General features: G+C 43.2%; 2 protein-coding genes across 2 annotated transcripts in view; one reads left to right on the forward strand and one right to left on the reverse strand.

The window, feature by feature from the left end:
- The window catches only part of tmem169b (transmembrane protein 169b), a 462,028-nt gene that overhangs the window by 338,220 nt on the left and 102,188 nt on the right, over positions 1–21,620 (forward strand). The gene's annotated exons all lie outside the window — the stretch shown is intronic.
- The window catches only part of xrcc5 (X-ray repair complementing defective repair in Chinese hamster cells 5), a 111,576-nt gene that overhangs the window by 15,939 nt on the left and 74,017 nt on the right, over positions 1–21,620 (reverse strand). The window contains exons 14-15 of the mRNA XM_072261142.1: positions 17,007–17,203; positions 9,264–9,348 (exon numbers count right to left, since the gene is read on the reverse strand). Of these exons, the coding sequence (XP_072117243.1) occupies positions 9,264–9,348; positions 17,007–17,203 (282 nt within the window). The remainder of the gene's footprint in view (positions 1–9,263; positions 9,349–17,006; positions 17,204–21,620) is intronic.

Genomic DNA, 21,620 nt, shown 5'->3' on the forward strand with positions numbered 1-21,620 from the left:
TTTGAAGCATTTGCAGAATCTCTTATGCATATGAACAGGCAGCTCTGGGAATAGAGATGCAGATTATGTGCAGGCAGATGGGATTAGTTTAGATTGGCATCATGCTCAGCACAGACAGAAGGACTGAAATATCTGGCAAGTACGAGCCCTTTGAAAGGGAGCTGGCAAGAGTTCAGGGATACATGTCCTGGTAAGGACAAAAGGAAAAGATGGCAGGATGAGGGAACACTGGATGTCAAAGGGGTTTGAAGGCTTAATCAGGAAAAAAAATGCAGCATATGACAGTTATAGGCAACTACAATCATGCAAGTTCTCTGAGGAATACGGAAGGTGTAGCAGAATAGTTAAGGAGGAAATCAGGAGGGCATAAATATGTTATGAAATACCCTTGACATGTAAGATTAAGGAGAATCCTAATTCATTCTATAAGTATACTAAGAAGAAAGGGTAGCTAGGGAAAGTGGGTCCTGACGAAGGGTTCCGGCCCGAAACGTCGACTCATTGTTTCCACGGATGCTACCCGACCTGCTGAGTTCCTCCAGTGTGTTGTGAGTGTAGCTGGGGAAAAAGTGAGTTCTTTGAGGTATCAAAGATGTAACTCGTGTGCGAAGCCAGGGGATGTGGTCTATTTCTATTCACATGGAGGAATCGCATGATCAGGGAAGGGGACATTAATTACTTGGATCACATAGGCTTTAAGAAGGTAGAGATGTCAAATGTCTTGAGAGATATAACAGTGGATAAAACCCAAGGGCTGGATGAAACCTACCCCACAATGCAATTGAAAACAAGAAGATTGCTAGGGCCCCAGCAGGAAGTTTTGCATCTTCATTAGCCACAGGTACCAGAAAACTAGAGAATAGCGTAAACCATTTCTTTGTTGAAGAGTTAAGCCAGGTAATTATAGGCCAGCAGACTTTCATCAGTGATAGGGAAAGTATTGGAGACAATTCTCTGGGAAAAGATTCGTATCAATTTGGAAAGACAAGGATTGATAAGGGAGAGTAAGCATGGCTTTGTATGAGAAAAGTCTTGTCTCTCTAACTTGATCCGAGCTTTTTTTGAGGTGATATCCAGCCAGTTCGAAGAAAACAGGGCAGTAGATACTATCTGAATGGACTTTAGGAAGGCATTTGATAAAGTCTGGCTGGTTCAAATTGTCAAGGCTCGAGAGATTCAAGGCAAGCGAGCAAATATGGTCCAACATTGGTTCAATGATAGGGAACATAATGTGGTAGTGGAAGGCTGCTTTTCCAGTGGGGAGTATGTTACCAGTGGTGTACCACTGTTTGTGATATGTACTAATGACTCAGATGTCAATGTGGGAGGAATACACACACACACACACACACACACACACACACACACACACACACACACACACAGTGGAACTCAGCAAGTCAGGCAGCATCTACAGAGGAGATTAAATAGTTACTGTTTTGGGCCAAGACCCTTCATCAGGACTGGAAAGGAAGAGGCAGAAAAAGATAGGGGGTGTGGAAGGAGTATAAGCTGGCTGATGATAGGAGAGACAGGTAAGGCGGTAGGTGGGTGAGTGGGGAAGGGGACTGAAGAAAGAAGCTGGTAGGCACAGGTGGAAGAGGTAAAGGGATCTAGAAGGAATCTAGTAAGAAAGGACAGTGGCCGATGGCAGAAAGAGACAGAGCAGGGGAACCAGAGGGAGATCACGGGCGGGTGAGAAGTAAAGGGATGAGAGGGGAGTCACAATGGGAAATAGAAAAAGAGAAGGGGGGGAAGATTACTATAAGTTAGCGAAATCAATTTTCAGACCATCAGGATGGAGGCTATCTGGACGAAATACAAAGTGTTGCTCCTCCAACCTGAACTTGGCCCCACTGTGACAGAAAAGGTGGTCATGGACTGACGTCAGAATGGAAATGCCAAGTTGAATTGAATTGAAATGGGTAGCCACCAGGAGATCTTGCCTTTTATGGCAGATGGAGTGAAGGTGCTTGACAAAGCGGTTCTCCCATTCTGCATCGGGTCTCACCAATGGAATCAAAATCAGAATCAGGTTTAATATCATTGGCATATGTCGTGAAATTTGTTGTTTTGCAGCAGCAGTAAATAATAATAAAGACTATAAATTACAATAGGCAGAGTATATATATATATATAAATATATATATATATATATATATAAAAAATGTATAATTAGTGCAAGAAAAAGGGAAAAATACTGAAGTAGTGTTCACCAATTCATTGCCCATTCAGAAATATGACTGCAGAAGGGAAGAAGCTGTTCCCTAAACGTTGAGGGAGAGTGTGTGTGTGTGTGTGTGTGTGTGTGTGTGTCTCTCTCTCTCTCTCTCTCTCTCCATGTTCCTGTACCACCTCCTTGATAGCAATGAGAAGAGGGCATGTCCTGGGTGATGGAGATCTTTAATGATGGATGCAGCTTTTTGATGCATTGCCTTTTGAAGGTGTCCTGGATGTTGGGGAGGCTAGTACCCGTGATGGAACTGGCTGAGTTTACAACTTTCTACAGCTTTTTCCAATCCTGTGCAGTGGCCTCTCCATACCAGATGATGATGAAACCAGTTATACTTTATAGTCGCCAAACAAGTGGTACTAGAACGTACAATCATCACAGTGATATTCGATTCTGCGCTTCACACTCCCTGGATTACAAATATTAAATATTAAAAATAGTTAAAATTAGTAAATATTAAAAATTTAAATTATAAATCATAAATAGAAAATAGAAAAATGGGAAGTAAGGTAGTGCAAAAAAACCGAGAGGCAGGTCCAGATATTTGGAGGGTATGGCCCAGATCCGAGTCAGGATCCGTTCAGCAGTCTTATCACAGTCGGAAAGAAGCTGTTCCCAAATCTGGCCGTACGAGTCTTCAAGCTCCCGAACCTTCTCCCAGAGGGAAGAGGGACGAAAAGTGTGTTGGCTGGGTGGGTCGTGTCCTTGATTATCCTGGCAGCACTGCTCTGACAGTGTGCGGTGTAAAGTGAGTCCAAGGACGGAAGATTGGTTTATGTGATGTGCTGGGCCGTGTTCACGATCTTCTGCAGCTTCTTCTGGTCTTGGACAGGACAACTTCCATATTAGGTTGTGATGCACCCTAGAAGAACGCTTTCTATGGTGCATCTATAAAAATTAGTGAGGGTTTTAGGGGACAGGCCAAATTTCTTTAGTTTTCTTAGGAAGTAAAGGCGCTGGTGGGCCTTCTTGGCAGTGAACTCTGCTTGGTTGGACCAAGTCAGGTCATTTGTGATATTGACCCCGAGGAACTTAAAAGCTTTTGACCTGTTTCACTTGCGCACCAGTGATGTAAATTGGGTTGTGTGGTCTGCTACTCCTTCTGAAGTCAACAACCAATTCCTTTGTCTTGCTGACGTTGAGGGATAGGTTATTGTCTTTGCACCATGCCACCAGGTTCTTAATTTCCTCTCCGTACTCAAACTCATCATTACCCGAGATGTGGCCTACAATTGTTGTGTCATCAGCAAATTTATATATTGAGTTTGATGGAAACTTGGCTACACAATCATGGGTGTACAGTGAGTACAGCAGGGGGGCTGAGTACACAGCCTTGTGGGGTACCAGTGCTCACAGTGATTGTAGAGGAGAACTTGTTCCCTATTTTTACAGCCTGGATCCTGTCTGTGAGGAAGTTGAAGATCCAGCTGCAGATCTGAGTGCTAAAACCCAGGTTCTGGAGCTTAGGAATCAGTTTATTTGGAATGATGGTATTAAAGGCAGAGCTGTAGTCAATGAAAAGGAGCCTTACGTATGCATCTTTATTCTCCAGGTGTTCTAAGGAGGAATGTAGGGCCAGAGAGATGGCATCTGCCGTTGACCTGTTTCTCTAGTAGGCGAATTGCAAAGCGTTGAGGTTGTGGTTGATGTGTGCCATAACCAATCTCTCGAAGCACTTCATAGCAATTGATGTCAGAGCCACAAGTCGATAGTCATTCAGGCATGCCACCTTGCTCTTCTTCTGCACTCGGATTATCGTTGCCTTCTTAAAACACGAGGGGATCTTAGACTGAACAAGGAGCAGTTGAAGATGTCAGCAAACACTCCAGCTAGCTTGCTTGCACAGGCCCAGAGAACCCCTCCTGGGACGCCATCTGGGCCCGTCGCCTTCCTTGGATTCATCTTCAGGAAGGCCCTTCTAACATCCTCCTCGGTGATGATGAATGTCGATGCCACCAGGTCCGGTTCATCCAGAGGGAGCGGGACGCTCCTCTTCTGTTCGGACCTTGTGTAGAATACGTTAAGTTCGTCAGGAAGAGAAGTGCCACAGTTAGAAAGTGACAGATTGAAGATGCATCAGGAAGTGTGTGGGAAATAGAAGGAATACAGGCGAGGACAGCCCTGTTCTTTAAAAAAGATGTTCTAGAATGTAAAGCCTCATCTGGAGTACAGATGTGGTGGAGACGGAGGAACTGAGAGAAGGGAATAGCATTTTTATAAGTGACAGTGTGGGAAGAGGTTTAGACAAGCTCACTGAGTCAGTACATTTTTAAAATATGTCAGTGGATAATCAGCAGATACAGTGGATAACCTCGACAGACTCACAGGTGAAGTTTCGCCTCATATGGATGGACTGAATAGTGGTGAGGAAGGAGCTGTCGGGGCTGGTGTACCATTTGTGATGTTTATAGTGATAAATGGAAGGAGGGATATCAGAGAGGAGGGACTAGTGGACAAAGGAGTTGGGAGTAGAGTGACCCTTTCAGAAAGTGGGAGTGGGGTGGGAGGGAAAGATGGGCTTGGTGGTAGGATCCAGTTGGAGATGGTGGAAGTTATGGAGAAAGATGTGTTAGATAAGCAGGCTCAGGAGGTGGTAGGTGAGGACATGGAGAACCCCATCCCTGTAATGGCGACAGGAGAAAGGGGTGAGGGCAGATGTGTGAGAAGTGGAGGAGATCCAGGTGGGGGCAGCCCTGTTCTTTAAAGAGATAGAAAACTCAGATGTTCTTTAATTTCTCACTACTGCAGTCAGAGATTCCCACCTGCTTCAAAAAGGTGGTGATCAGTGCTCAACAACTATCGCTCAGAGGAACTCACATCTACTGTGATGAAGTGCTTCCAGAGTTGGGCCACGGCTAAAATCAATTCCTGCCTAAGCAAGAACTGGACGCACTGCAATTTGCCGATCACCACAACAGGTCCACAGCAGATGCAATCTCACTGGCCTTGGATCACTTGGACAATAGTAGTACCTACGTCAGGCTGCTGTTTATTGATTAGAGCTCAGTATTCAATACAATCATATCCTCATTTCTAATCAACAAGATCCAAAACCTGGGCCTTTGTACCTCCATCTGCAACTGGATCCTTGACTGAGAGACCACAGTCTGTGTGGATTGGAGATGTGCCGAAGCACAGCTCTAACACCATCTATAAATTTGCCGATGACACAACTATTCTTGGCAGAATTTCAGATGGTGATGAGGAGGTGAGATAGACACTTGGCTGCAGCAACAACCTTGCACTCAGCCGCAGTAAGACCAAGGAATTGATTGTGTGCTTCAGGAAGAGTAAGTTGGGGGAACACACACCACCCCTCATCAAGGGATCAGAAGTGGAAAGGGTGAACAGCTTGAAGTTCCTGGGTGTCAACATATTGATGCAATTACAAGAAGGCACGACAGCAGCTATACGTCATGAGGAGTCTGAGGAGATTTGATATGTTACTAAAGACTCTTGCAAATTTCTACAGATGTACTGGGGAGAGCATCCTAACTGGTATTATCACTGTCTGGTATAGAGGGGTCACTGTACAGGACCCAAAAAAGCTGCAAAAAGTTGTAAATTCAGTCATCTTCATTATGGACAATGGCCTCCCCAGCAGTGAAGACACCTTCAAAAGGCCATGACTCAAAATGGTAGCATCCATCATTAAGGAAATCACCACCGAAGACATGACCTCTTCTCATAGCTACCATCAAGGAGGAGGTACAGAGGCCTGAAGATGCATGCTCAATGTTTCAGGAACAGCTTCTTCCTCTCTATCATCAGCCATCAGGTTTCTGAATGGACATGTCCTCACTACTTCTTTTTCCCTCTCTTTTTGCAGTGTACGTGTAATATGTATATATATGGATTCCGGTAAATTGGTTTATCATGGCAGCCATTTATTTGAAACAACTCTTAAAGAGCAAAAACTAAAATTGAGAAAGCTGCTAGGATTCCCTTCATTTACTTAGGAAAATACGCCACTTAATGTGCCAAACAGTTTCTAACTAGCAACAGTCGCATGCACTTCCATGAACAGTACACTGTGCTTTAAGGTCACTAAACAATATAGTGTCAGTTGCATGTGTTTTTGTTCAAAATGCAGAGTTCTTGTCACTGATAGTTGGCGGGAAAAAGCAGTAAGACAACACAGAACTTTTGCTCAATGCAGTTCCAAAGATTCAGGCTTGGAGATGCCAGAAATGCCCAGGAGTTAAAATGAAATGTCTTCATTACTTCAACAAGTTAGGAATTACGAAGGTACTGAATGCTACAATGAAAATGAAGATTTGGAGGATGAAGACAGCCCATAATCTGCACTAGGTGTCTGTCTGTGCTGATTTTGTTCATTTATAGTCAATCAAAAGAACACAGCAGATGAATTCCTTCACTGATAACTATTAGGAACTAACAAGCAATTTTATAGTACTGTAGAAGTAATATTCCAATTTGTTCTGTGTTTCATTTAAATACATAAATTGTTACTCAGTTTGTCTTTTTAATACCTTCTTAACTATTTGCATGAAACTTCCGCTAATTAGGGCAGCCGCTAAATTGGGCCAAAATGTACCGATCCCGATGTGTCCCAATTAACCAGAATCCACTGTATATCTTACTGTAATTTATAGTTTTTATTATTATGTGTTGCAAAGTTCTGCTGCTGCAAAACAACAAATTTCACAACAAATGCCAGTGATGTTGGACCTGATTCTGATTCTAGAATGAAAAGCCTCATCCTGAGAACAGATGTGGCGGAGATGGAGGAACTAAGAGAGGGAATAGTATTTTTTACAAGTGGTAGGTGGGAAGAGGTTACAGAATATAGAATAGCTGAGTACAGAAACAGGCCCTTTGGGCCCACAATGTTGTGCTGGACTAATCAAATGGCCAACTAAACTGATTCCTTCTGCCTACACAATGTCCATATCCTTCTCATAGCCTCACATTCATGTGCCTAACTAGACGCCCCTTAAAAGTCCCTAATATATTCTACCACCAGCAGAGGCAGCATATTTCAGGCACCCATCGCTCTGTGTAAAGAAAAAGGGGGGGGAGAAACCACTCCTCATATTTCCTTTGAACTTAACCCCTGCAGCTTAGACGCACGCCCTCTTGTATTAGACATTTCGGCTCTTGGAAACAGATACTGACTGTCCACTCTATCTACGCCTCTCATAATCTTATAAACCCCTATCAGATCTCCCCGTAGCTTCTGCTGCTCCAGAGAAAACAACCCAGGTTTGTACATCCTCTCATTATAGCACATGCCCTCTAATCCAGACAGCATTTTCATACCCTCTCCAAAGCCTTGACATTCTTCCTATAATGGGGCAACCAGACCTGTATATAATATTCCTGTTGTGGCCTAAATGGAATTTTAAAAAGCTGCAACATAGCTTCCTGACCTCTGAATTCATTGCCTTGATTAATAAAGGCAAGCATGCCATCTGCCTTCTTCACCACCCTATTAGCCTGTGTAGCCACCTTCAGGGGACTATGAACTTGGGACCTTAAGATCAGTCTGCTCATCAGCACTGTTAAGGGTCTTGCCCTAACAGTGAACTGCCTCTTTACATCTGACCTACCAAGGTGCAACTCCTCACATTTGGTCAGGTTAAACTCTATCTGCCAATTCTCCACCCATACCTGCAACCGATTTATATCTTCTACACCATCGACAACACCACTAACCTATGTATCATCTGCAAACTTACTAACCCACTCATCTACATTCTCAATCATGTCATTTATATACATCACAAACAGCAGAGGTCCCAGTACAGATCCCCATAGAACACCAGGAATCACAGGTCTCCAGCTGCGATAAGTCCCTGTCCCTACCTTCTGTCTTCTATGAGCAAGCCTGTTCTGAATCCAAATGGCCATTTCACCATGGACTTCATGGCTCGTAATCTTCCGGATGAGCCTCCCATGAGGGACCTTGTCAAAATTCTTACTAAAATCCACGTAGACACCAGCCACAGCTCTACCTTCATCAATCACCCTCATCACCTCGTCAAAAAACTCAGTCAAGTTCGTAAGACACGACTTGTCCTGCACAAAGCCATTCTGGGTCTCCCCATCTGGCCACAGTTTTCCAAATGCTCATAAATCCTATCCAGTAACTTCCCTACTACTGAAGTGAGACTCGCTGATGTGAGTATAGTCTAGCTAACTGTGAAATTCAGCAACTTTATAAATGGTATCACTAGACAATCGGTCTCTAGAGATGGAGAAAGGAGAGCGAGGTGTCAGAGATGAACCAAGTAAATTTGAGAGCAGGACAGAAGTTGCAGGCAAAGCTGAAGAAATTGATTAACTTAACATGGTGCATGCAATCGCTAATGTAGGGGAGAAAAAGTTGGGGACTGTTAAAAGTGGAAACTTGGAACATGGACTGTTCCACATAGCTGATGAAAAGGCAGGCATAGCTCAGGTTCATGCTGGTGCCCACGGCTACACCTTTGGACTGAAGGGACAGAAAGGGACATTGTTGAGAGTGAGAACCAGTTTCACCAGTGAATCCACTATACTAGCTCCCCCTAGTTTCCATGGGGTCTAAACTTGCAGATATTCCTGCCATGTGGGACCTTTTCAAAGGACTTGCTAACGTTCAGATAGATAACATCCACTGCACTACGCTCATCTACCCATTCGGATACTTCTAAAGCTCTTAAACAGAACAACATTAACCATCTATGACGGCGACTTCAGATGTGATTAAGATATCTATATAAAGGTGTACTGTATAAAGAGTTCAAAATTAAGGGGCATAGATTGAGAATAAGAGGAGAACGATTTAGTAATAAATACAGTGGAATGTAGACCAAATGAGCTCGTTGAGACAGGTATAATGTAATCATTTAATCCCCATTGGAGTGGAGGAGACTGAGGGATATGAGCTGAACATATGAACTTGGGACGAGGTAGGTGGACAATGTGTTTGGTATGGGCTCAAGGGCTTGTAAACTATGGGCATTCCTCTGTTACTCTATACAGTAATGACAAATCCTGCAGTCTAAAGGATTCAGTCAGTACTCACCGCTGTCACAGTGCCTTCAGCCAATGTGACAATGTTGAAATCATCATCAGACCTTGCCCTCTTGACACCTGGTTCCTCTGGTTCACTATAGGAGAATCAAATACTTTCATTAGTTAAGCTGTGCATCCTACCAAGCCTTTTGGTGTGTGTCTGCAAGATTAGTTTAATTTATTTCGGGGCATGAAGGAAGATCAAACAAGAAAGAGAGTGGTATTAAGACAGTTGTCTCTCTAACAGCAGGCTTGTGACTAATAGTGTACCACAGTGATCAATGCTGGGTCTGTCGTTGTTTATCATCAATATTAAAGATTCAGAACACCTAAGCACAGAAACAGACCTTCAGCCCATCTAGTCCCTGCTGAACTGCTAATCTGCCTTATCCCATTGACCTGCACCCAGCCCACAGCCCTCCATACCTCTCTCATCCGTGTACTTACTCAAATTTCTTAAATGTTGAAATCAATCCTGCATTCACCATTTCTGTTTGCAGCTCATTCCACAATCTGAGTGAAGAAATTCCCCCTCATGTTCCCCTTAAACACTCTTAACCCATGACCTCCAGTTCTAGTCTCATCCAACCTCAGTGGAAAAAGCCTGCTTGCATTTACCCTATCTATACTCATAATTTTGTATACCGCTATCAAATCTCCCCCCATTCTCATATGCACTAGGAAATAAGGTCCATACCTATTCAACCATTCTCTCAACTCAGGACCTCAAGTCCTGGTGACAGCATTATAGTTTTTCTCTGCACTCTTTCAATCTTACTGATATTTTTCCTTTAGGTAGGTGACCAGAACTGCACACAGTACTCCAAATTAGGCATCATCAATGTTTTACACAACTTCAATATAACCTCCCAACTCCTGTACTCAATACTTTTATTTATAAAGGCCAATGTGCCAAAAATTCACTTTGCAACCCTTTCTACTTGTGATGCCATATGCAAGGAATTACCCAAATCCCTCTGTTCTACCACACTCCTCAGTGCGCTATCGCACACCGTGCAAGTCCTATCCTGGTTTGTCCTCCAACAGTGTAACACCTCGCATTTATCTCCATTAAACACCATCTGCCATTTTTCAGCCCATTTTTCCAGCTGGTCCAGATCCTGCTGCAAGGTCTCTATGTCCCCAATCTTCGTGTCATCTGCAACTTTGCTGATACAGTTAACCACATTTTCATCCAGATCATTGATATAGATGATAAACAACAACAAACCCAGTCCTGATCCCCGTGGCACACCACTAGACACAGACCTCCAGTCAGAAAGGCAATCATCTACCACTCTCTGTCTTCTTCTGCAAAGCCAAATGTCTAATCCAATTTACTACCTCAACCTGAATGCCAAACGACTGAACCTTTATGACCCACATTAAGTCTGGCCTATAGATTCCAGCTTCTTTTTAGAGCCTTTCTTAAGCAATGGAACAACACTAGCTATCCTTCAATTCCTCAGCACCTCACTGAGGATATCTTAAGTATCTCTACTAGGGACAATGTAAATTCTATACTAGCCACCCACCAGGTCCAAGGGAACACTCTGCCATGCTCTGCGGATTTATCCACTTTAACTTGCTACAAGACAACAAACATCTTCCTCCCTCAAAGTTGGGAACTGAATAGTTGAACGTGCTCGGCCTAATGTTCTGAGTTGTGTATATTTCATAGAAAACATAGAAAATAGGTGCAGGAGTAGGCCATTCGGCCCTTCGAGCCTGCACCGCCATTTATTATGATCATGGCTGATCATCCAACTCAGAACACCGCCCCAGCCTTCCCTCCATACCCCCTGACCCCCGTAGCCACAAGGGCCATATCTAACTCCCTCTTAAATATAGCCAATGAACTGGCCTCAACTGTTTCCTGTGGCAGAGAACTCCACAGATTCATCACTCTCTGTGTGAAGAAGTTTTTCCTAATCTCAGTCCTAAAAGGCTTCCCCTCTATCCTCAAACTGTGACCCCTCGTTCTGGACTTCCCCAACATCGGGAACAATCTTCCTGCATCTAGCCTGTCCAATCCCTTTAGGATCTTATACGTTTCAATCAGATCCCCCCTCAACCTTCTAAATTCCAACGAGTACAAACCCAGTTCATCCAGTCTTTCTTCATATGAAAGTCCTGCCATCCCAGGAATCAATCTGGTGAACCTTCTCTGTACTCCCTCTATGGCAAGGATGTCTTTCCTCAGATTAGGGGACCAAAACTGCACACAATACTCCAGGCGTGGTCTCACCAAGGCCTTGTACAACTGCAGTAGTACCTCCCTGCTCCTGTACTCGAATCCTCTCGCTATAAATGCCAGCATACCATTCGCCTTTTTCACCGCCTGCTGTACCTGCATGCCCGCTTTCAATGACTGGTGTATAATGACACCCAGGTCTCGTTGCACCTCCCCTTTTCCTAATCGGCCATCATTCAGATAATAATCTGTTTTCCTATTTTTGCCACCAAAGTGGATAACTTCACATGTATCCACATTAAATTGCATCTGCCATGAATTTGCCCACTCACCCAACCTATCCAAGTCACCCTGCATCCTCTTAGCATCCTCCTCACAGCTAATACTGCCACCCAGCTTCGTGTCATCCGCAAACTTGGAGATGCTGCATTTAATTCCCTCATCCAAGTCATTAATATATATTGTAAACAACTGGGGTCCCAGCACTGAGCCTTGCGGTACCCCACTAGTCACCGCCTGCCATTCTGAAAAGGTCCCGTTTATTCCCACTCTTTGCTTCCTGTCTGCTAACCAACTCTCCACCCACACCAATACCTTACCCCCAATACCGTGTGCTTTAAGTTTGCACACTAATCTCCTGTGTGGGGCCTTGTCAAAAGCCTTCTGAAAATCCAAATATACCACATCCACTGGTTCTCCCCTATCCATTCTACTAGTTACATCCTCAAAAAATTCTATGAGATTCGTCAGACATGATTTTCCTTTCACAAATCCATGCTGACTTTGTCCGATCATTTCACCGCTTTCCAAATGTGCTGTTATCACATCCTTGATAACTGACTCCAGCAGTTTCCCCACCACCGACGTTAGGCTAACCGGTCTATAATTCCCCGGTTTCTCTCTCCCTCCTTTTTTAAAAAGTGGAGTTACATTAGCCACCCTCCAATCCTCAGGAACTAGTCCAGAATCTAACGAGTTTTGAAAAATTATCACTAATGCATCCACTATTTCTTGGGCTACTTCCTTAAGCACCCTGGGATGCAGACCATCTGGCCCTGGGGATTTATCTGCCTTCAATCCCTTCAATTTACCTAACACCACTTCCCTACTAACATGTATTTCGCTCAGTTCCTCCATCTCACTGGACCCTCTGTCCCCTACTATTTCTGGAAGATTATTTATGTCCTCCTTAGTGAAGACAGAACCAAAGTAATTATTCAATTGGTCTGCCATGTCCTTGCTCCCCATAATCAATTCACCTGTTTCTGTCTGCAGGGGACCTACATTTGTCTTTACCAGTCTTTTCCTTTTTACATATCTATAAAAGCTTTTACAGTTCGTTTTTATGTTCCCTGCCAGTTTTCTCTCATAATCTTTTTTCCCCTTCCTAATTAAGCCCCTTGTCCTCCTCTGCTGAACTCTGAATTTCTCCCAGTCCTCAGGTGAGCCACTTTCTCTGGCTAATTTGTATGCTTCTTCTTTGGAATTGATACTATCCCTAATTTCTCTTGTCAGCCACGGGTGCACTACCTTCCTTGATTTATTCTTTTGCCAAACTGGGATGAACATCAATGCAAGGAGTATTGTAAGAAAAGCAGATGAGTTTAGGGCATGGATCAGTATGGGGAATTATAATGTTGTAGCCATAGGTGAAACTTGGCTGCAGGAGAGGCAGAACTAGCAGCTCAGTGCTCTGGGGTTCCATTGCTTTAAACATGATAGAATGGGAGGGATTACATGGGGGGAGCGTGGGTGGTAATACTTGTCACGTTAACTGTTATGGCAGTGCTCAGGACAGACTGGAGAGCTCATCTACTAAGTCTCTATCAGTAGAATTGAGGAATAAGAAAGGGAGGACCTCATTAATGAAATTATATTATACACACCCAACAATATGCCGGGTTTACAGGAGCAAATTTGTAGATCACAGACTGTTGCAACAAAAGTAAGGTTGTGATAGAAGGTGGTTTTAACTTCCTGTGTATTGACTGGGAGTCCCATACTGTAAAGGGCTGGATGGGATAGTTTGTCAACTGTATTCAAGGAAGTTTCCTTAATCAGTTAATAGAGGTCCAAGCTAGAGTGTGATACTAGCTTCCCTGTTAGGGGATGAGACAGGGCAGGTGACAGAAGATTGTGTAGGGGAACAGTTTACATCTAGTGATCATACTGCCATTAGTTTCAAGGTAATTATGGAAAAGGACAGGTTTGGGTGAGATTCAAAATGGGTGAAAGGCCATTTTCGATGGTATCAGAAAGAATCTGGCAAGTGTGGATTAGGACACGTTGGTTTTCTGGCAAAGATATATTTTGAGAATACAGAGTTTGTACGCTCCTTTCTGAATAAAAGGCAAGAATAACAGGTTTAGGGAACCTAGATTATTGAGGCTCTGGTTAAGAAAAAGGAGGTGCATAGCAGGTATAGGCAGGCAGGAACAAATGAGGTACCTAAGGAGTGTAAGAAATGCAAGAGAGTACCCAAGAAGGAAATCAGGAGAGCTAAAAGAATGTTGCTCTAGCAGACAAGGTGAAGGAGAATCAAAAGGGCTTCTACAGATTCTACAGATATATTAAGAGCAATAGGATAGCAAGGGACAAAAAGTGGTCCTCTTGAAGATTAGATTGGTCATCTACGCATGGAGCCGATAAAGATGAGGAAGACCTTAAATAGACTTTTTCATCTCTATTTACTCAGGAGATGGACACAGAATCTGTAGAAGTGAGGCAAAGCAGTAAGGTCATGCACTGTATACATATTACAGAGGAGGAGATGTCTGTGTCGAGGCAAATTAGGGCAAATGAATCTCCAGGGCCTGACAAGATGTTCTCTTGGATTCTTTGGGAGGCTAGTGCAGAAATTGCAGGGGCCCTAACAGAGATATTTAAAATGCCCTTAGCCACGGGTGAGATGATGGAGGATTGAAGGATGACTAATGTTGTTCAATTGTTTAAGAAAAGCTGTTAATGGTATTATATTATAGAACACCTAACAGTCCACAGGATTTAGAGGAGAACATTTGTAGAGACATTGCAGATTGTTGCAGGAAACATATTGTTGTGATTGCAGGTGATTTCAGCTTTCCACATACTGATTGGCTTCTACGGATACATTAAGAGCATAAGGATAGCAAGGGACAAAATTGTTCCTATGGAAGATCACAATGGAAATCTATGCCTGGAGCTAAAAAAGATGGGGTAAGATTTTAAATGAAATTTCTGCATCTGTATTTACTCGGGAGATGGACACAGAGTCTATAGGTGTGAGGAAATCAGCAGCATGGACCTTATACAGATTACAGAGAGGAGGTATTTGTGGTCTTGAGGCAAATTAGGGTAGATAAATCTCCAGGACCTGAAGAGCTGTTCCCTCGGACCCTGTAGGAGCTTAGTACAGAAATTGATGGGGCTCTAGCACAGATATTTAAAATATCCGTAGCCACAGGTGAGGTGCTGGAGGATTTTAGGATAGCTAATATTATTCTGTTCAAGAAAGGCTCTAAGGATAAGCCAGGAAATTATAGGCCAGTGAGCCTGACATCAGAAGTGGGAAAGCTATTGGAAGGTATTCTAAGGGACTGGGTGTATATTTGGATAGATAGGGACTGATTAGAGATAGTCAACATGGCTTTGTGAGTGGTAAGGCACATTGATTCTATGGTAATTTGATAGACTGGATTGAGAATTGGCTTGGCCATGTTAGATGGAGGGTGGCCACAGAGTGGAGGTCTGTGAGCAGTGGTGTTCTGCTGGGACCTCTTTTTGAGGTATACACATGCTTTGGATAAAATGCAGGTGGGCCGATGTGTATGTCTAAAGACAATGCAAAATCTATAGAGTTGTAATTAAAGAGGAAGCTTAATCCATACAAATAAGGGGTGTTGCACTTTGAGAGGAAAATATACAGGAAATAGGTCGACCCTTGTGACATTAGTCCACAGAGGGATCTTGGGCTGCAAGTCCTCAGCTCTCTGAAAGTGGTAAATTACACAGCCTTTATCAGTCAGGAAGTCATATTGCAGCTGTTTAAAACCTTAAATGTAGAACATCTGGAGCAATATTTGTAGTTCTGGTAGCTGCACACAAAAAGGATGCAATGGCTTTGGAGAGGATGTGCTGCAGAAGAGCTTCATCAGGATGCTGTTTGGATTGGAGAGTATTAGCCACAAGTAGTGATTGGACAAAATTGGATAGTTTCCTTTAAGTGAGACACAAGACAGCCAGTAGATGCTGGAAACTGGAGCAATACACAAAATGTTGGAGGAACTTAGGCAGCATCTATAGAGGGAGCGGAACAGTTTACATTTCGAGTTGAGACCCTTCAACAGGACTGGAAAGAGGGAAGACAGCCAGTGCAGAATGTAGGGGGAAGGGGTGGAGTAAAAGCTGGCATGTGATAGATGGATCCATGTGAAGGAGGTGATAGGCAGATGAGAGTGGCAGAGATTGATGTAAGAAGCTGGGAGGTGATAGGTAGAAATTATAGTGACATCCTCAATACATGGAAACTCTGTTGATTAGCTGAGTAAGAGGGCAGAGGAATGGCAAGTGGAGTTTAATATTGCTAAGTGTGAGACGTTGCATTTTGGGAAATCAAATCCAGGAAGGATTTTCACAGAGCTCTGGGGAGTTTTGCAGAACGGAGGAACCTTGGAATAAAAGTACATGGCTCAGTGAAATTAGATTCACAGGGTGGTGAAGACAGCTTTAGGCACACCGGCCTTCACAAGTCAGGACATTAAGTATAATTGTTGGAAGGTCATGGTGTGGATGTACCTGACACTGCTGAGGTCACATTACGTTCAGTTTTGGTCGTCCTGCTATAGGAAATACATTTATTAAACTAGAAAGATTTACAATAATGCTGCTAGGACTTGAGGGACTGAGATAGAGACAGGCTAGGATTTTATTCCTTAGAGCACTGGAGACTGAGAGGTGATCTTACAGAGGTGTACACAATCATGAGGGGCATAGATAGGTGAATGCACTCAGTCTCTTTCCCTGAGTTTAGGTATCAGGAACTAGAGGACATAGGTTTAACATGAGATAAACGACTTATGAGGAACTTGAGGGCAATATTTTTTTACAGTAATGTTGGTATCAATACAGTACTGTTCATATAGTATGGCATCGGCCGGTTGAGAGAGGTACAATAACAACTTTTAAAAGGCTCTTGGGCAGGTACATTGGAAGATTTTGTAAGATTATGGACCAACTGCTGGCAAAATGAGACTAGCTTAGATGGGCCATCTTGGTTGGCATGAACCAGTAGGGCCGAAGGGCCTGTTTTCATACTGTATGACTCTAAGGCTCTACAATGGAAATACATTCCTCTCCTCCAAGGAAAATAGTGCATCACATTTCAGAAATAAATGGGAAACAAGATGAAATGGTAACCACTACTATGTTAGTTTATCAGCTGTTGTTGAAAAATTCTCATAAGATCCACTGGAATTCTAGCTCCACAGTGGATTTGTCCACACAGATTGAGTTCTACCTTGGGCATCTAAATATAAAAACTCAATTTTAAAGCTGTTTGCCTGAAATCCTGGTCTGTCATACTTGTCTTTGAAGATATGTTGTGCAATCTTCTGGTCTTTCCTCTTGCCTGAATCTTGCAGAGTGAAAAGTTTCTTTAACTGCTCCAAGGATGCCAGGCTGGAATCAGCCACCTCCTGAGGCTGGTTTAACATGTTTTTCATGTGCCGGTCTATGGGAGGCAGAGGCGCATCTTGCTGAAACGCTTTCCACTGAAGACACTGGAAGAAAGCAGACCAATAACTTGAAAATCGTCCGGTTATTTCACTACTGAAGGAGTCATCAAGATAAAAGGAAGCATCTGATAGGCAACTATCATCCAGTGAGTCCACTATGGAATACAGAATGTGTAGGAGAGTACTTAAGAAGGAAATTAAGAGGGCAAAAAGTCTTCTTGGCAGGTAAAGTCAAGGAAAATTCAAAATGGGCCCCAAGCACAAAATGCTGGAGGAACTCAGTAAGTTAGGTAGCATCTACGGAGAAGAATAAACAGTCGACTTTTCGGGCTGAGACCTTTCATCTGGATTGGAAAGGAAGGAGGAAGAAGCCAAATTAAGAAGGTGGAGGGAGGGGAAGGAGTACAAGCTGGCAAGTGATAGACAAGACCAGGAGAGGGGCAAGGTAGGTGGGTGGGGGAGGGGGGGGTGAAGTCAAAAGTAGAGAGGTGAGAGATGGAAGTAGTAAAGGCTGAAAAAGGACAGGAGAGTGGACCATGGGAGAAAGGGAAGGGGGAGGGGCAGGTGAGGAGAAGGAGTGAGAAAGGAGGTAGAATCAGAATCAGGTTTATTATCACCAGCATGTGTGGTGAAATTTGTTAGCTTATCAGCAGCAGTACAATGCAATAAGTGATAATATAGAAAGGAAAAAATGTAAATCAATTAAAGTATACTTATGCCTATTAAATAGATTAAAAATAGTGCAAAAACAGAAGTAGTATATATATATTCAAAAAAATGTTCATGGATTCAATATCTCTTTAGGAATCAAATGGCAGAAGCTGTTCCTGAATTGCTGAGTGTGTGCCTTTAGACTTCCATACCTCCTTCCTGGCAGTAACAATGAGAAGAGGACATGCCCTGGGTGATGGGGGTCTTTAATAACGGACGTTGCCCTTCTGAGGCACCACTCCTTGAAGATGTCTTGGATAATACAGAGGCCAGTACCAAGATGTAGCTGACTAATTTTACAATTTTCTGTAGCTTCTTCAAGGCTTGTGCAGAAGCCTGCCCATACCAGTCAGTGATGCAGCCTGTCAGAATGATCTCCACAGTACATATGTAGAAGTTTTTGAGTGTTTTAGGTGACAAACAGAATCTCTTCAAACTCCCAATGAAGTATAGCCACTGTCTTGCCTTCTTTATAGCTGCATCGATATGTTGGGACTAGGTTAGATCCTCAGAGATCTCGACACACAGGAATGGGGAAAGGAAAAAGACAGAAGGGGAAGAGGGAGAAATTACTGGAAGTTGGAGAAACTCCGACTTTATACTTATGACTGTGAGGTGAAGCACAGCTCTAATGCCATATTTAACTTCGCTAATGACACTTTTGTCGTTGGCCAAGTAAAAGGTGTTGATAGATCTGCATATAGGAGCTGAGTGGTGCTACAACAACACCTCCCACTTAGTATCAGTTAGATCAATGAGCTGATTATTGACTTCAGGAGGAGGAAACCAGAAGTCCATGGGCCTGTCATTATTTGGGGGAAACAGAGGTGGAGAAGGTCAGGAACTTTAAATTCCTCGGTGTTATCATTTCAGAGGATCTGTCCTGGGCCCAGCACGTAAGTGGAATTATAAAGAAAGCACGGCAGCGCCTCTACTTCCTTAGAAGTTTGCAAAGATTCGGCATGACATCTAAAACTTTGACAAACTTCTATAGATGTGTGGAGAGTATACTGATTGCTTGCATCTCAGCCTGGTGCGGAAACATCAATGCCCATGAATGGAAAATCCTAAAAAAAGTAGTGGATATAGCCCAGTCCATCACAGGTAAACCCCCCCCCACCACCACTGTTGCAGGAAAGCAGCATTCATCATCAAAAATCCCCACCACCCAGGCCATGATCTCTTCTCATTGCTGCCATCAGGAAGAAGGTACAGAAGCCTCAGGATTCACACCACCAAGTTCAGAAACAGTTATTACCTCTCAACTATTAGGCTCAACCAGTGGGTATAACTTCACTTAACTTCCATAACCTATGAGCTCACTTTCAAAGGCACTTCATCTCATGTTCTCGTTATTATTTTGCTTGTCTGCTTGTTTATGTATCTATCCTTTTGCATTTGTACAATTTTTTTTGCACATTGGTTGTTTGTCTGTCTTGTTGGATGTGGCCTTTCATTGATTCCAATATGTTTCTTGGATTTAGACCACAAGACATAGGGGCAGAATTAGGCCATTTGACCATCTAGTCTGGTCTGCCATTCAATCATGGCTGATCCTTTCTCCCCACCTCTCCTCAGCCCCACTCCCTGGCCTTCTCCCCATAACCTTTGATGCCATGGCCAATCAAGAACATATCAATCTCTGCCTTAAATACACCCAACAACCTGGCTTCTACAGCTGCCTGTGTTAATAAATTCCATAAATTCACCATGCTCTGGCTAAAGAAATTTCTCTGCATATCTGTTCTAAATGGCCATCCCTCTATCCTGAAGCTGTGCCCCCTTGTCCTAGACTCCTCCACCATTGGAAACATCCTTTCTACATCTACCCTGTCTAGGCCCTTCAACATTTGAAAGCTTTCAATGAGACCCCACCCCCTCATCCTTCTAAATTCCAGTGGGTACAGGCGCGGAGCCAAACGTTCCTCCTAAGATAACTTTTATTCCTGGAATTATCCTTGTGCATCTCCTCTGAACACTCTCCAATGCCAGCACATCTTCTCTTAGATGAGGAGCCCAAAACTGTTCACAATACTCAAGGTGAGGCCTCACCAGTGCTTTATAAAGCCTCAGCATCACATAGCCTAGACTTCTTGAAACGAATGCTAACATTGCATTTGCCTTGCTCACCATTGACTCAATCTGCAAGTTAACCTTTCGGGTGTTCTGCACAAGGACTCCTAAGTCCCTTTGCATCTCAGATTTTTGGACTTTCTCCCTGTTTAGAAAACAGTCCGCACATTTATTTCTTCTACCAAAGTATATGACCATGCATTTTCCAACACTGTATTTAATTTGCCACTTTCCTGCCCACATTCTCCTAATCTGTCTGTCCTTCTGCAGCCCACCTGTTTCCTCAACACTACCTGCCCCTCCACTAATCTTTGTATCATCTGCAAACTTGGCAACAAAGTCATCTATTCCATCATCGAAATCATTGAAATAGAGCATAAAAAGCAGTCCCAACACTGAGCCCTGCAGAACACTGATAGTCACAGTAAGCCAACCAATAAAGAATCCTTTTATTCCCATGTGCTGCCTCCTGCCAATCAGCCAACGCTCTAACCATGCTTGTAACTTTCCTGTAATACCAAGGGCTCTTGACTTGGTAAGCAGCCTCACATGTGGCACCTTGTAAAAGGCCTTCTGAAAATCCAAATATACATCTACCGCATCCCCTTTATCTATTCTACTTGTAATCTCCTCAAAGAATTCCAACAGCTTCATCAGGCAAGATTTTCCCATAAGGAAACCATGCTGACTTTGTACTATCTTGTCCTGTGTCACCAAGTACTCCCTAAGCTGATCCTTAACAATTGACTCTAACATCTTCCCAAACACTGAGGTCAGGCTAACTAGTCTATACTTTCCTTTCTGCTGCCTCCCTCCTTTCTTAAAGAGTGTAGTAACATTTGCAATTTTCCAGTCCTCCGGAACCACGCCAGAGTCCAATGATCCTTGAAAGATCATTACGAAGGCCTCCACAATCTTTACCATTACCTCTTTCAGAACAATAGGGTGCGGTTCATCTAGTCCAGGTGACTTATGTACCCTTAGGTCTTTCAGCTTTTTGAGCATCTTCTCCCTTGTTATAGTAACTGCACCCACTTCTCTTCCCTCACACTGTTCACATCTGGCACACTGCTAGTGTCTTCCACAGTGAAGATTGATGCAAACTACTCATTTAGTTCATCTGCCATCTCCTTGTCCCCTGTTATTATTACCACACAAACAATTGTATTTCTTCTCATCAATACTGAGTACACCATTTAAACAATCAGTTTAGATTCAAAAACGTATGTCAATCTCTGGGGTTATATCTTCTACAAAAGGTATTTAGAGTCAGGTGTTCCAATCAATGAGATGAGATTGAAGGGGTGGGTTGTAGAGGAGCCCTGTCATATAAAAATGTCAGGTTACTGACAGAGCCTGCTCTTCTCAAGAAAGATCTGTTTCATGCCTCGCTCAAAACAACTTTCAGAGGACCTGAGAAGAAGAATTGTAGAGATGCATGAAGTTGGAAAAGGCTACAAAATAATTTCTAAAGATCGAAATGTTCACCAGTCCACAGCAAGAGAAATTGTCTCCGAATGGATGAAATTTAGTATTGTTGCTACTCTCCCTTGGAGTGGGCATCACACTAACAGCACAACGTGCAAAGTTGAAGGAAGTGAAAATGAACGCAAGGGTAACAGCAAAAGACCTGCAGAAATTTCTAGAACTTGTTAAAGTCTCTCCATGTATCCACTGC

Source organism: Mobula birostris, chromosome 6 (genome assembly GCF_030028105.1).
Source record: "Mobula birostris isolate sMobBir1 chromosome 6, sMobBir1.hap1, whole genome shotgun sequence".
In the NCBI taxonomy this organism is placed as follows: Eukaryota; Metazoa; Chordata; class Chondrichthyes; order Myliobatiformes; family Myliobatidae; genus Mobula; species Mobula birostris.